Source organism: Cololabis saira, chromosome 12 (genome assembly GCF_033807715.1).
Source record: "Cololabis saira isolate AMF1-May2022 chromosome 12, fColSai1.1, whole genome shotgun sequence".
NCBI lineage: Eukaryota > Metazoa > Chordata > Actinopteri > Beloniformes > Belonidae > Cololabis > Cololabis saira.
The window spans coordinates 31549125-31565348 of NC_084598.1; the positions used below are offsets into that span (position 1 = coordinate 31549125).

General features: G+C 39.6%; 1 protein-coding gene across 1 annotated transcript in view; it reads left to right on the top strand.

Annotated features, from left to right (window-relative positions):
- Window positions 1-16224, top strand: part of sema3bl (sema domain, immunoglobulin domain (Ig), short basic domain, secreted, (semaphorin) 3bl) — a 102628-nt gene that overhangs the window by 23246 nt on the left and 63158 nt on the right. Inside the window, exons 2-3 of the mRNA XM_061736603.1 lie at window positions 7024-7184; window positions 16017-16076. Of these exons, the coding sequence (XP_061592587.1) occupies window positions 7024-7184; window positions 16017-16076 (221 nt within the window). The remainder of the gene's footprint in view (window positions 1-7023; window positions 7185-16016; window positions 16077-16224) is intronic.

Consider the following 16224-nt stretch of genomic DNA (forward strand, 5'->3'; position numbering starts at 1 on the left):
TTAGTGCTTAAAACCCTCCCGATTTGACTTCTGAGCTGTGAATAAAGACCTAACTTAGCATAATTATTCTTATTTAGCAATTTATATATTTTCTTGTGCAGTGAATTCTAATAACAGACCACTGTGACTGGCGCTGGATTGGTTTAAAAGGGCCAAAGAATGAAGATAAGCCGAGCTGCACGCAGTATCTACTTTCACCCACGATCGACAGCTAATACCTGGACTAACTGGAGAACAGATACAATATTTCAAATATCGTATCTGTTGTGACATCTGAAATGAAGATGGGTGGACAGTTCCATTGAGAAAGGATGTAAGGTAAAGTTAGTTAGCATCACAGGTCAGCATGAGATACGACCACCGATAGAAGAAATGACGATCAAGTGATCATGTAAAATGGTAATAGCAGCGGTAACAGAATGGGCTGAGAAGCTTTAAGACTAGGAATTGGGAATCGAGAACCGGTTCTCAATTCCCATCCCTATTCCCCGATGATTCTTCATAGTTTTTACCTACAACGTCCAGGGGCCTCGACCCCGCTCCGTCTTCACCACAATCACTGCACAGCAGCACTAAGTAAGAGTCTGTATTACAATGATTGTAGTCTACAAACTGTTAGTAACTACCTTCTGAAGTTAAAACAAAGGGATGTGTCAAACATTGCTGCCTTACTAAGAGTAAAACATGTTTACAGTTGTAGCCAAACCCAATCTCTATCTTTACTCTTTTTATTCGTAATTTAATCTTGTATAACAGCAGGGCAAGTTTCAAATGGTTTGCTCATTTAAAGGTTCAAGTAGTTTCTATGACATTGGGAGCCTGGTTTAATAAAAAAAAAAGTGTTGTCATACTCAGTATAAACATGTGTCTTCCATAATCTTTACATTAACTTAATACAGCTGAATAGTAAGACTGTAAGAATGTCTTACTACAATAGTGAAGGAGTAATATTGTTTTGTTTAGAAACTTAATGCTTCTTGATGCGTACATTCCCAGCAAACATTTGTGGACTATTTGGGTCTATCCAGTTACGCTACATGGGTCATTCGCAATGAGTGGATGGTTTCCCTTGAGCCCCGTCACTTCCACAAATGACTAATATTTTTTAGTTTTTTGACTTGAGACCATTCATTTATTTGATTGTTATTGGTGTGTTAAAGAGAACTTCAGGTTTATCACACAGTGCTTCAGAAAAAAAGATCTTGTACCCAACGTTTGAGAAAAGGAATCTTTCTTCTGCTGCTGTGTACAATGGTTAGTTGAAGTAGCAGAGAACCAACACTCGAGAGGGAATTTCTGATGAAAGAGTTTCTCTGTGATGTCGTCAGAAGAAAGCCACAGGGAACAGGGCTGGGCCCAGAGAAACGAGATGGTCAGGTGGACATGGAGAGTCTCCAGTGGGTTTAGAGCTCCTTTGTAGTAAGTAACGCTGTTGTCATGGTGAATTATTTAGCTGAATTGGATTTAAAAACAACTGGCATACGCTTAAAGACATTCAGTTCTGATTAAAATGACAGGGATGAAAAACTGTTGTACAGGAGAAAACTGATGTCTCAGACAACAGCATGAAAAACAGGGGCAAGTTAAACAATGGTAACCTTGCTGCTGCCCAGCCAGCATGTCCATCTGGATTAATAGTGGACTAGAGTTGGAGTGGGCTTGAAATGGGGAAAATGACTTGGCCTGACAAGATTTCATTACTATGGGGTCCAAATGGGAAGCCAATGCAAGACGAGGGGCCTATAAGGCATACAGGTGTACTATTGGGCTAAGAAAAGAGCAGATTATGTGGGTCCCAAATAGTCTCGTTAACAAACTGTATAGAGCAGATTAGAGGATTAACCAGTTGGGCCCAACCTAAAATCCAGGGAGATCCCATTCAGAGTTGGTTTGGGAAACACAGGCAAGGCCAACATGGAACCTGCAGACAAACCTACATGGGACCCACTTTACACCCACGTTTAGCTCATAGGGAGACTTTCATATAAATGCTTGCTAACTCCTGGCACTTGTGTACTCTGGGCATGTGTCTTGTCTAATATAAGTGATTTTACAAGCTGCATTTGATAAGTCATATAAAATCACTTCCACAACAGCCAATTTCGAGATCACTCACCGTCTAGACTATAAATACCTGGGTAATAATTACACTCACTCTCATGCTGTCCTCATAGACATAACCTGTAATCATAAAATAGCTTGTATGTTAACTTCTCCAGCATAAATTCCTTTTAACAATTGATATCTGGAATGTTTTTTTTTTTTATTTTTTGTATATAGTCTGCACAGGAAGTTTTAGCTTGGAAACTGACAGGATAATTGCTTCACCGTCACATGTCTAATTTCATGTCTGTCTCGTCTTCACACATTGTGATGTGGATTTCTTTAAAAACACTGACAAGCGATGACATCATTTTAGAGGGTTAACATTTCTTAGAGTGGAGGTGAATGTTTTAATTACGACCTGAACCAAACCTTGACCGCGTTTTTTCACCCAAATAAAACCCAAATAAATGTTCCTTTTTGTAAAAGACTTTGTGGGCACTCTTGTACTGACCGGTCATACTGAGAGAATTGTCTATAAACTGATAAGTTACCAAACACCTCATGGCTCTGAAGGTTTAAGACTTCATAAAAAGGTTTGCATCATTTCCTGCTCACTTTCAAACTGACTTTTAGTTTTTCACATGTCAACACACAAGGCTCGTAAAAGTTTGTTATTCATACCCTGCAGTTATCTAGCCGTACCCCTTCTGCACAATCTTGACTGTCAAAACAAATAGGTGTGTTGTGAACATGGGATCTCCTCCCGACACGTCCGTTATCTGTAGAAAAGGTTCACATGCACGCTCAGCAACACACACTCGTGTACGTTCTCTTCCCTGGGTGTCAGGTTGGAGGTCATCTCAGTGCTCACAGCTGTTGTGGAGGCTGACAGTTGGATGAAGATGTGAAGAGGCGGCTGCATGATCTGCTGATAAGCAGTATCAAGAAAACACTCAGCACACCTTCCTGCTGAAATACTTGGCCACAGCAGCAGACAACCTCTGAAGCATAAACGTGAAACTATTACAGCTGCCAAAATAAAAGCGCCACACAAGCACCGCACTTGTTCAAAGTTTCCACTTTACAGCAGAAGTAAGTAGAGTATCATTTTCTCAGCCCTCCTCCGCACGTCGCCTGGGACTGCAAAACCACGGGGCTACATCCGTAATCCCCCACATTTAAGGAGTGTTCATGCAGATATGTCGTGTTCTGTAAAATACTCTTTTCACTTTTTCAGTGACCTAAAATGTGCATATTGAGTCGTTACCAGACTCCAGTAATTTCTCATCATCTATGACAACTAATTCATGGATAGTCAGAGCAGTTCACGCTAATAAACCCCCTCTGTGATGAGTGGAAGTCATAGTTTGGGACTTAATTAGTTGTTACATGTCTTGTGCTGTTTCCCTGCAGCTGCTGTAACATCTGTGAAATGTGACAGGTTCTACCCTTGTCTGCTCATGAACATTTTTAATTGGATTTATTGATCTTAGAGTGGCATAACCATCATTCAATCCGAAACGCAGCAGCATTTCCTCTGTCTTCTCTTTTTTTTGAGTTATTCCATCAGTTACAACAAATCCATCAACAATCACCACATTGTGTTTAGTGGCTTTCTCTGCATGTTTCTCTCGCCACCGATTATTTCCTGACTCTGACTAGCTGCTAAAAGCCTCTTGCTCTCCTCTTTTCAACTTCATTTCTCTCTCTCTCTCTCCAACTTTGGCCAACTCTCTCTCTTCTCACAAAATATCTTTAAAGCTTCTGGCAAAAGAATAATGAGGAGTTACATAATTAGAAAGGCTTCAAAGTTTTGTGTCCAAGTCTTTCTTGCAAAACTTTTCCTCACCGCGGTCTACAGAGGGTTTGTTTGTAACAACATTTAAGAAGCTTTGGTGTGTACGCCCCTCGGTGGAGGACAGTGTTTCACCAGAGTTTCTGCCTCATCCTGGTTTTCATTCAGTTACTGTAAAAGATGACAAAATCTTGAATTGTAAGAAGGGTTTTGCAACTAATGAAGGTTATCCAGGGTGTGATGTGTTTGCTGGTTTTGGCTGATGTGTTGTGTACGTGTGTGTCTACACGTTTCTACTGTAAAGTAATAACCACAACTATTATCATTAGAATCTGATCCCATTAGACCATTTTGAACCTAATTTAAACATTTTACATGCATCCACATCTGGCTGTAGATTTCATGACTGATAACCATCACCCATGATTACAATGACCTATGAAACCTTTAAATGTCGAAAACTAATAGTCATGTTAGACCTTTTTATATTCAGTCTTTACATATTTTATGTTTATTTTGTTGCTATTTTGTGTGTTTGTAACTCTTGTGCTCGTAACTGCTACAAGTCTTGGCCAGGGTACTCTTGAAAAACAGATTTTAAATCTCCAGAGTTTCTTTCCCTGGTTCAATAAAAATATTATCACGTTTTCACGTTTTCCGTATTACTTGGTTTGCACCATTACTTTGCCATAAAATGTGATCTGATCATCTAAATTACAGTAAATTGAGAAAAAGAGTGTACTTAAGTAGATAATGATCATAATTCATCTTTATTGAACATTACGATAAAACATTCACAGTGAAATTCATTTGGAGGTATAGTATAGTTGAGAACCATTAAAACCACCAGCAGTAAAACCATGCAGAAGACTGTGGATGAAGCCACTGCTCTCCAAAAGAAAACTAAATGAAAACATTGCTGTGTGCCTGAAGTTTCGCAAATCACTACCAGGAACATGTTCTCTGGACTGATCAAGCAAAAGCTATAATTGCTATAATTGATGGACATTAGTCCATCCCATGATGCGTGGTGGTGATGAGGAAGTGATTTGCTGCACAGCCTCCATGCCTGGACCTCCTTTCCATTAAGTTTACCAATAGATCGTTCCAGATAATGTCAGGGTTTCTGTCTGTCTGTAGAAGTCCTGCTGGATCATCAAGACAACAACCCCAAACATAAAAGTAGATCCACAAAATGACTTCAGAAAAACAGAACGTCCACCTTTCGGGCAGATCCAATCAGAGCCCGATCTTAACCCCACGGAGAGGCTGTGAAACGGCCTCAAGAGCCTCAACATCACTCACTTAAAATCACTGAAGCCAAAGAAGGTTCCACCCACTATATAAGCAAAGGGTGGACTTTATTTACCCCTAAGGTTATTCATATTTAGTGGCTGTGTTTAAAAAAAGACAGAAAAGACAAAAGATAAATGGTGGTTGTTTGTGTGTCTTCAGCTTGACTACATTGACTTTGTCCATTATGTTCGATTTGGATGAAAATTATATCTTATTATATGGAAAAATGTATACTCCAAGAGGTTCACACAGTTTTTCTTGCCATTGTATTTATGAAAAATGTAATTTGTAACATTTCACAAGTCAAAAAACAAACCATCCATCCATCAGCTGGATGTGGTCTCTGGAGCGGGAGTCCATCCCCGCTGAGTCTAGACAGGTCGCCAGCTCTATGCATGAAGTAACCTAAAACAAGCAAATTATTGGAAAGTGGATAAAGAAAATAATCCTGTCTCGCAGCCTGAGTACAGCCTGAGTATTCAAGCCCGTGTTGAAGGGTACGAGTCTGAGGAACGAGGAACGTGTGTTGTCACGGCCCCAGTGATGGACAAGGTGTCATGCTTCACTGTCAATACTCCTGCCGAGTGATGAGAGACTCCAGCTCGGTGCTAACCGTGTGCGTGTGTTTGTGTATGCGTGTGCATGCTGGTCCGTGTGTATCGGGTCAAGGGAGGCAGCGCGACGGACGAGTGATGAGAGATATGATGAAAGCCGATTCAGACCATCGACTCCACCGGTGGAAGTTTGACATACCGACGGCATGTTCTCACACACATTTGTCATCTTACCTTAACGGAGAGAGAGAGAGAAAGAGGGAAAGTAGATGGTGAAGAAGTAGAAACGAAACACAGAGAAAAAATAAGAAATAAGCCAGAATGTGTGCAGCATTGGAAACTGTAGAGACGGCTTTGTGATGTGGACATTCTTCTAGTCAATGTGAGTTTGACCAAAAATACCATATCTGACATTCACAAGATCACAATCATAAAAAACATATTTTTCTGGTCAAAAAAACAAAAACTTGTACCTGACACCAGCAGGTTTCAGGTTTGATGACACCTTTCTGTCTGGGTGAACATCAGGAGTCATATCTGAGCCCCTCTAAACCGGACTTACGAATGAGCTTAATAGGAATAAATCACTGTCTGGTGGTGGGAGCGTACGACGGAGTATTAGGGCCAAACAAAAAAACAAAAAAAGGGAAATTACGAGAATAAAGTCATAATGTAATGAGAATAAAGTCGTAAAATTACGAGAATAAAGTCATAATATTACGAGAATAAAGTCGTAAAATTACGAGAATAAAGTAATAATATTACGAGGATAAAGTCGTATTATATTATAAATATATATAAATATAACTTCACAAGATGCTCAATATTCCGCATTTTAACACAGGGAGAAGAAGCTCTTCCTGTTAGAGTTCTCATAAATTATATTCTCATAATATTACGACTTTATTCTCGCAACATTACGACTTTATTCTCGTAATGTTACGACTTTATTCTCGTAATTTTACGACTTTATTCTCGTAATTTTACGACTTTATTCTCGTAATGTTACGACTTTATTCTCGTAATTTTACAACTTTATTCTCGTAATATTACGACTTTATTCTCATAATATTACGACTTTATTCTATTACGACTTTATTCTCGCAACATTACGACTTTATTCTCGTAATTTTACGACTTTATTCTCATTATATTAAGACTTTATTCTCGTAATTTCCCATTTTTTTGTCTTAGTTTGGCCCTAATACTCCGTCGTAGGAGCGAGCACCAAACGCCGCTCGAGATGGCTGCCTGAAGTAGCTCCCAAAAGGTTGTCTTATTTCTGAATGCCACTCTCATCCCTTGCTTTTCTTTTTTCCTCTCCCTTTGCAGACCTGCTGTCCTCCAACAGGTCCTCCGTCTTCAGCGGGCACCATGGCCAGCTCTCTCTCAGCGCCGTTGTCCTGGACGAGTACCGCGACCGGCTCTTCCTGGGAGGGAAAGACGTCCTGTACTCTCTCAGGCTGGGTCCCGTCAGCAGCGAATCCAAAGAGGTGAGCCTTCACGAGCTCTGATAACATTTTAATAAGGAATTTTGTCGGGACGTTTAATTTACGCTCAGTAAGATATTATTGACTGTACAGTCTGTATTTATCGTTGCCTACTGATTTAAGCTGTGGGGAGTCCACAGGAGTTTGATATATTATTATTTTTATTACCAGTTGCAGAACTTAAGGTTCCCTGTCTAAATTTTAGGTCCCCACCTGAATGTTTATACTAATACTAATGCATCAGGGATTAAGGGTTTTAAGTGATTAAATTAAAAAAAAGTGAAAAATGCTGAAGGTAGTTTAAGAAAAGACTGGTTTCAGATGAAGATCTCTTATTTTGGCTGAGGACTTTCAGGGAATAGTTTCTGTGCTCCACTTCCTTCGTATGCTATGTAAATGTTTGCACCACTAGTTTTTGTTTTATATACAGAGGTTCTCTTATCTAAACTTCTGAGATTTTATGTATCTCCATTTGTCAAAACATTTGTACCCCTCCTCATGCACCAACACCCGTAAAAGTGCCTATCGTCATGAATCCATCCAGCTGCACCGCCACATTTTTTAACCTGTAAAGCGTTTCTCTTTTATGCCGCTTAAAACACGGACGATGCTGTTAAAGTAATGAGAAGCAATGCATGGTGGGTAACAGTGTGTCCAGAGTTCCCCTCGGAAGTCTGACTAGAAACAAAATACTGCTATAGTTGTTTATTTTGAAACTTGAAAAAAAAAATTTAATAAGAAGTGTATAATAGTTTAACACTGTTAATAAAATTCTTTGACTCTGGGTGAAATTCACTGAGCAGTTGTCACTGTTACACAACACTGTGGTTTAAGGGAAAACACTTAATGAAGGAATATTTTAGATATTTTATTAAAAAATCCAAAACTTTTTTTATCCTTTGGCAGGAATTTGATCATTGTCTTGATGAAATTTATTGGATTACATTACAGTCAAATAGCTTTTATGAATTTGATTTATAAAAGCAGCATAAATACAGATTGAAATAAAATAAAGATACATACATTACTACATACACACACACACACACACACACACACACACACACACACACACACACACACACACACACACACACACACATGATGACCATGATGGTTCTGTGTTCTGGTTCTGTGATCTTGAGCGTAATTATTTTCTCCACAAGTTAGATAGAAATAACAAAAATCTGCATGACTTATTAAGATCCACAAATGCACACCTGCTCGATGATGCCTGACACCATTTGATTAGTTTCCAGCTCCAGCCTCAAGACTCCAATCCAAAAGTTACAACAAAGTAATTTTAACTAATGTCCCTTTGTTTTGTTTTTTCATTAAATTGTGTCTTGTGGACAGGAAGATTGTGTTTCTGTTAAAGGGAGAACATTTTCAGTTGGACTCTCAGCTGCAGTGTCTTCTGTGTGGGTTTTATGGAAGTGTGGGAGCTTCCTCCCACGGTCTAAGAACAGGCATGCTGGGTTGATTGTTGATTCTAAATTGTCTGTAGGAGTGTTGGCCGGTTAGTCCCGTGTATGTGTGGTCCTGTGATGGACTAGCGACCTGTCTGGGATCTTCCCTGTCCAGAGTGACAGCCAGGATAAACTCCCCTCAACCCTGAACAGGATGACGTGGGTGTCGAAAACAAATGTGCTATCAGACATATCTTCATGAGAAATAGATACAGTAGTCAACACTGGAAATGATTCAAAGTGACAGCAAGGAGGGTTTTTTTTCCTTTTCAAATTTTAAAATATCAGTTTCATTTCCATTTGAATTACTATTTTGTTATTTGCAGGAAGTGCTAAATATTGTGGTTTGTAATCCATACTATCAGCAAAAAAACACTCAAAGCATCTACGAACTCCCTTCATCTCTCAGGTAAAAACTACAATACACAAACTACATCATCCGTATGGGCAGGAAATGGAAAATGACAGAAGACAGTACAGAAGACAATGGCTTACTAAACTGGTATCCACAGGGAAGAAATCCAAACACAGTTACAACGTAGCAGAGAAAACAGTTTATACAATACAAAACTATCCAGTGTTCCTGATGTACCCAATAAAGTTCTGAGTAAACATACAGTATATACAGGTCCAGCAACTGTTAGGATGGAGTTTACTCTGATTAAAAACTAAACTACCTCAGCACAACCAGAAGCTGGTCACATGTTGTCGAGGCCCATTGCATTGTGGGATAGAGTATGTCAGTTAGAATAGTTCTTTTTTGACTCTTTTTGGACATTTTTTGCACAAATGATTGCATACTGCAGATCGTGCAAATGCCCACATCATCCATACTATGTACAACATGTTGGCTAATACAGACCCACTGCATCATGTGATTTGAAGAGCAGCTGGTGAGGTGACGGACAATCAGCAAACTGTGTGACTCAAGAAGAGGGACGCAAACTCAAGATGTAGAAAAAGGCCCACCATTACTAAATAAAAAAGGAAGTAAAGTGCATCATGGGAATGCAAACGGATAGGGTCGAACTGAAACACAAAAACATTGCAAAACCATGACAGTTATTGATATTTGATGTAATTTATTCAGTAGAGCGGCAGTAGACCAACAGTTGGTTAAGTTTGATAACGATTTGTGAAGTTGATGGGATGATATATATTTTAAGTTATATTCTATGAAGCTTCAGAAAGTGTTAGCGAGAAGAATTCATTAGGAAATTAATGTGTTCAAGTAAAAACCGGATTTCATTTCAATAACATGTCTCTTCTTGGCGTGGCAGGAAAAATGTGAAGCAAATACGTACTGTACTTTACACTCAGCCTGCAAATACAGTGTTCCACTAAACTGGCTTGCACCTGATAGAAATAACTCAGAATGGACCTGCAGTGTCCCAGCACTCCCATAGGAGCAGCAGTGTGTGTGTGAGCGAATGTGTGTTTGTTTGCAGCAGATCAGATAAGCTGTGATGGCGCGGAGTGAATGGGTGAACGGAGAATGTAGGAACACCGAATGCCAGATTTCGCCCACCTTATCCCCCTCTGACCGATCCTTCGGCTCCAGATAATGGTTATATGTAACACTTGCTCACACTCCATTTTGCTGTAAGATAATATTGAATGACCCTGTTTATATGGTAACCTGCCATGTTAGCTTAGTGAAGATAGTTTTCTAACTTCTTGACACATAGTAATCAGTCTATAACAATACTGTATATATAAAAAGGTGGGGTTAACGATTCCATGCCATTCCTAACACTTTTTGTTACATTTGTTGTAAATGTCATCATCTGCCAGCTGCACATTTTGTGGGCTCTGTAAAGTGGAATCAAACTGTATCAATTATTGTTCCAGTCAATCACCAACAGGAGGAGGAATATCAACAGATTTGACATCATTCAGAAATTGCTTACCTTTCCTTTAGTCTTCACATTCTGCTTCGTTTCTCCAGAAATCATGTTGCCGTTCCTGTTTATTTGACATCTACCTTCTAATGCTGAAATGCTGCAAGCCTCACTGCTGATTTAAAGGGAGAGAAGTCATCATTTCTGAAGTTTTACCACCTCCAGCTCCTGCTTTGACATCTGGCACGAAAACTTAGTTCGTCACCTTTTCCACTAACAACCTGACAAAGCTTCACACGATGGGGCATAGATGTAATTCATAACACCAGAATTTAGTTGAGCACAAGTCAAATGGCAGTTACTCAGGTCATGCAGTGCGTTTCTGTCCGAAGCTGTTTCCACCTACTTATTCACCGTACACAATTCCCTCGATGATAATTACCCCGCAAACTAAAACAAACACTGATCTAGTTCATCTGTAATATTTCATGTGATGGAATTAATACTCCTCGCGTTGCTAAAAGATAAACAAATTTGATTAGTATATGATATTCTGCATGTGGGTTTTGTATCTGAATTGCTCAGTGTTGCTTTTTTAGCCTGGAAAGGTGATTGGTTTTCACAGGCGTTTCCAATGTTTCAGCACGTTCAGACAACTGGTTTATTTTGCTCAGAGTTTGGTTACGCACATCGAACCATTTGAGCCGTGCTACCTCGCTGATTCAGGTGACGGCATCTCACCCAGCTTACTTAGTGTTGCTTAACTTCAGTGTAGTCTCTTCGGCATGGAAAGGAAACAGCGTTAGAAGGGTGTGTTGATAAAAGCAGATTGTGTGTTGAAATTTAACGTTTCCCTCTTGGGGGGGGTCGGGGTGGGCAGGGGAATTCTTCATTACATGAGTGACATAAGGGGCTAGCCAATTCCACCCATTGTAGACGTCATACATTTCTCAGTTTTCGTGTAAGAAACTGTTAAAGATGTTGAATTGTTTTTCATTATTTTTTTGGCAGTTTCATTTCTCTTTTCTTTTCCTCCGGTAGCAATCACCCATGGAAGCGACATGGCTCTAAAAACACCAACCATTGTGTGTGAGCATTCACAGTCATTGGACTGTTGGCTTGTCTGTCAAACCTGTTTGTGGGTACGGGAGGTGTGGCCTCAAAAGGTTAAACTTCTTTTTCCTAACTTTTACTGTTTGATCCAACATCACCTACCCAACATTTTAATTAATTTTTGCATATATATGATACTTAAAAGCACTCCAAGTAGCAATAACACTCCAGACCAAATGGTAGTAGCATATTGCCAGAAAGTTCATGAGTAAGACATCATATCAATGTATTAGCATATCATCAATCTTAATGAACTTTGTCAGTTTTGTATCATATTTCCCTCCGCTAAGTTATCTCCGTTGAGGAATGTTGAGTATCGTTATGAAGTCTTTTTTTGAGGGGAGAGGGTCCCGGTGGTGGTTAGGTGGTCCATTTGCCCTCGGCACTTGTAGCCTATCCATATTGCAACTTGACTGGAGCCACACACAACATAATCTGACAGCAACTCAGTCATCCAACTCGGTCTCCAAACCACTTTTGTCAACAAAAAAACACAAAAAATAAGGCGCAACCACAGGCAAAACACAAGTTGCTTGTTTGAAAATGGGTTGAGGGAAGAAAAAGTGGTGCAAGCTGCTTGAGCTGTGCTTTGTGCATGACACAAATGATATGGAAAAGACAACCAAAAAGGGTGAAGGAATGGATTAGCACATGTAGGCATTGGGGCTACAGAGAGCAAGAGGCAAATTGAAAACCATGTAATGAAAAAGTAGGGACTCCGGTTTGTGGCGCCTCCCACTCACTTTGTGGCATTCTGTCCGTCAGTTCATTTCTTGCTCTCTCAGCGGTTGTAGTTTGAATGGGGATTCACTTAATAACTTACAGCGTTCGGCTATACCCATGGGCAGTTGGAAATGACTCCATGGTGAGTGTCGTTCACACATAACAGTCGTCTTCTGACAGTCGGCTGCTCATGATTCATTCCTGTAACTCAAGTCCTGTAAATTCAGCCTTAATGGCATTTCCAGTCAATATTAACATGATTGGCATGTGTAGAATACCCTTTAATCCAGCCTAACTTTCTCTTCTTCATTTAAATGTATTAAGTTAAAGTGTAAAATCTTACCACAAAATGCCTTCATCACATCTCATGCTGTTGCCTGCATCAGTCAGCTGGACCTGGATGTAAGATTGCAAAGTATAATTCAGGGTTTGATTAATGTCAACTTCCTTTGATGATCGCAGCATGTTTAGCATCTCTGCTGTTTAACGGCTGCCTCTCACTTTGTTTTTCTGTAAGAAAGACCTTTTATGCAGTTAGAAATGTCTGTTTCATGTTAAGGGGTATCTGGAAAGACTTCTTTACAGTTTAAAATAATAAATAGAGGTGTGACTGAGAGTGGCAGGTGGATGTTGGTCATAGTTTCCCACACATGTGGACTAAGACTTGTAGGTGATGCATGGATATTGAAGAAAACACTCAATCAGATCATTGTCAGCCAGGTTTGGGCTAGGGCTTATTTCTCACTATATCAGTGTCGGTCAGGCATGCCAAGTACGAGTTGGGTTTGAAGCAGGCCTTCTGACAGGCACACATTAATACAGGAACATGCTAAGAAACATTTGGAGTGAGACTCACCCTCCCCTCAAGGTTAGTTTTACAGTAGGTGGGTCTTAGTCTTTTATGATTATTTCCAGGAATGAATTTTTTCATTGTTTTTGATGGCTCTTCACTCCAGGAAACTAGCTTGGAGACAAAAGCAGGTCAAGTATTGAAGAGGCCATCCAGCCCGTTGGTCCAAGGGTGGAACAACATTTCAAAAAAGTTGCATACAGTATATCAACTTTATAAACAAACTCTCCCTGCATAAAATACTGAAAGAAAAACTCAACATATCTTCTATTATTTTTTTTTAAAAGCCCTGATTTTTGTACCAAGGCAATACCTAAAGAGTGAGTCTTTGAAGAGCAACAGTAGGCGTAGGATCTCTTTGGGTGTGTTCACGCTTGGCAAGACTGTTTCGGTTAAAGAAAACTGGTGTCATTGCTCTGTTTGTGCAGGTTAGTGAAAAATCCCTTATTACATCCCTGTTGTTATTGATCACGACCACAACCAAGTCATTTTACTTCAATAATGCTCCAAAAACCATATGTGTTTGTTAGAAAAAAAAAAAAAAAAGGGGTGCAACCAAAGGCATGAAAAGAACGTACCGTGTGAAGCAACAACCATATGACATGCTGAGTGGGAGGAACTCCATGGTAAACTAAATCAGCAGAACAAACTTGGGGTTACAAAGAGGTAAAATGCTTCAAATATTTGGTATGACATACATATTTCAAGCAAGCTTGACAGAAATGCTGAAGTGTTTGAATTATTCAGCCACAAGTTAAAACAATGAGTTCCACAGAAGTATTGAATGCGTTCTGAATAAAAATAACTCAGCCTTGTCAATGCTATTGCATATCACAGTGCACGATGCTCACTGCTAGTGACTCTGGCAAAGAAAGGCTACCATGTCTGCGGTTTCACAACATTGTTGTTTGATTTCAGTAAACTGCATTGCGCAGTTGACGTCATTAAACTGTTTCTTCTGTTGTATCTTTTGATCATTTCAATGTTAAAAAGCCTGTGTGAACTAAGCCATCCCAGTTCTGTTCGTCTTCAAGGCAAAGAATAAGTCTCAATTGTCTGGATTACACAAACTGTGAAATATGTGATCACCAAAACGAGCCAGGACTTAGTAGCAAACATGCCGAAATGGATGATTTTCTCCTTTGGCCTGGATTTAAAGTACCAAACAAGAGCCAACACACCCTGACATAGAAAAGGATTCATGCATTTCTCCTTCTACAGTGCAAACGTGCCAATGTGGCCGGTGCAGGTGGTGCAGGTGGTGCAGGTGGTGCAGGTGGTGCAGGTGGTGCAGGTGGTGCGGGCGCTGGTTGAAATTCAACACTGTGAGCGTGAATCCCTCAGACACCACTGCATCAAGAACTGCCATCCATCAATAGCTGACGTGACCACTGGAGCAAAGGGAGTGCGTTGGGAAATCTTCGTCAGTATGCCGTTACATTCAGAAATGACAGTTTAAAAAAATGTATGGTCTCCCTCTGTCACATCATTTATTCAATAGGATTTGAGGTTAAAGTTAGAGTCTTGTAATTTTGGAAACCAGCTTTCAGACCTTCTGATTTACAGGCGGTCCGTGATGATTCCAGATTTATGGCACAAAATAAATAGTCTGTCTTCCAGTTTCACTGTTGAAATCAAATCCATGTGCTGACTAGAAGAGGAGCCCGTGGCTCGAGTTATGGCCAACAAGGCACTTGTGACGGATGTTCAATGTTTTATGTAATGCAGCTAATGCTGTTCATACACACACACACCGACACAACAAGACATAATAATGCATGTGTGGACCATTTCTTCCCCCCTCCGGTTGCTTTTCTCCTCGTCAGCCAAAACAAAAAGCAGTTTCCTTTTAGATCAGACAAAGACTTCTTGTCTACAACACTGAGGTTCAGCAGTGACTGAGCTTTCCACTTCAGGGTCACGTTCGTTTCATCTTGACTTGTTTTATTGTGTTAGGTTCAAATTCTATTTCATGGTTATATGAGATTCATCACGTTTGTAATAGAAAAGAGGAAGACTTAGTGACACTCTTAATAAGAAAATCTTGGATTGAGAGCTCAAGAGAGTTTTGTACGTTTAGATCTTTGTTTCCTTTAATTTCTCTTTTTTATTTAAAGGTCTACATCATCTTGACATGATACTCTGAAGGCAGTCTATCACAGATCCCCTGTTTATTTGCAGCTAAAGCTCTATTTTCATTGCCTGGGACAAAAAGACAGATTTCAAAATGCCTTTAATAGAGGGAGGGACGATTGCATATCTCAGTAAAAGAAATATTTTAACTGACATAAGGATGGAATTTAAAACCACTTAACTCTAAATTACAAAACACAAGTAAAACAACCAATAATGATTGATTTAGGGATTAGACGCAACTTTTACCCACAAAAAACATTTTATTAAGAATGCCGAAGAAATTCCTACCACTTCACTACTACAATCAAAATCCCCCAAAAAGAAGGTTTTGGATTAAAGTATGAGGAAATACAACTGCTTTATCTCAGACAAGGTTTTTGCTAATCCAGCCCCAGCCTTTGGCTGCTTGGTGCACACCCGCCGTTTCATCATGGGAGAGTCTGCTCTTCTAAATTTGCTTCTAATTTTCATTACGTTTATTATTATTTTTTCTTGAGAATTCACATTTAATGACATCAAGGTTGATTGTAGTGCTTTAATTGCATCCCACAAAGCATTTTGTTCCCTCAAAGGAATTGCAGTTTTCAAAATTGCTGGATAAGATTGCCGTTTGCATAATTTCATTGTTATGAGGCCATTAATCATCACAGTCCTGTCTTTCCCTATCTCTGATCGTTGTTTTTCTTTTTCGCTTCCTTCACAGTTATACTGGCCACCGTTGCCTGGCAACAGGGAAGATTGCATTCAAACGGGGAAAGAACAGGTGAGCGTTTGACACAATTTTCACTCAAATATAATTGGGTGTAATGTATTTCACGGCAACCTCAACTGGGTCAAATATTCAAACTGTTTAAAAGAAAGTTGCTTGTAAAGTTGTCATCACAGTCTTTTCAAACAAACACACTATCTTT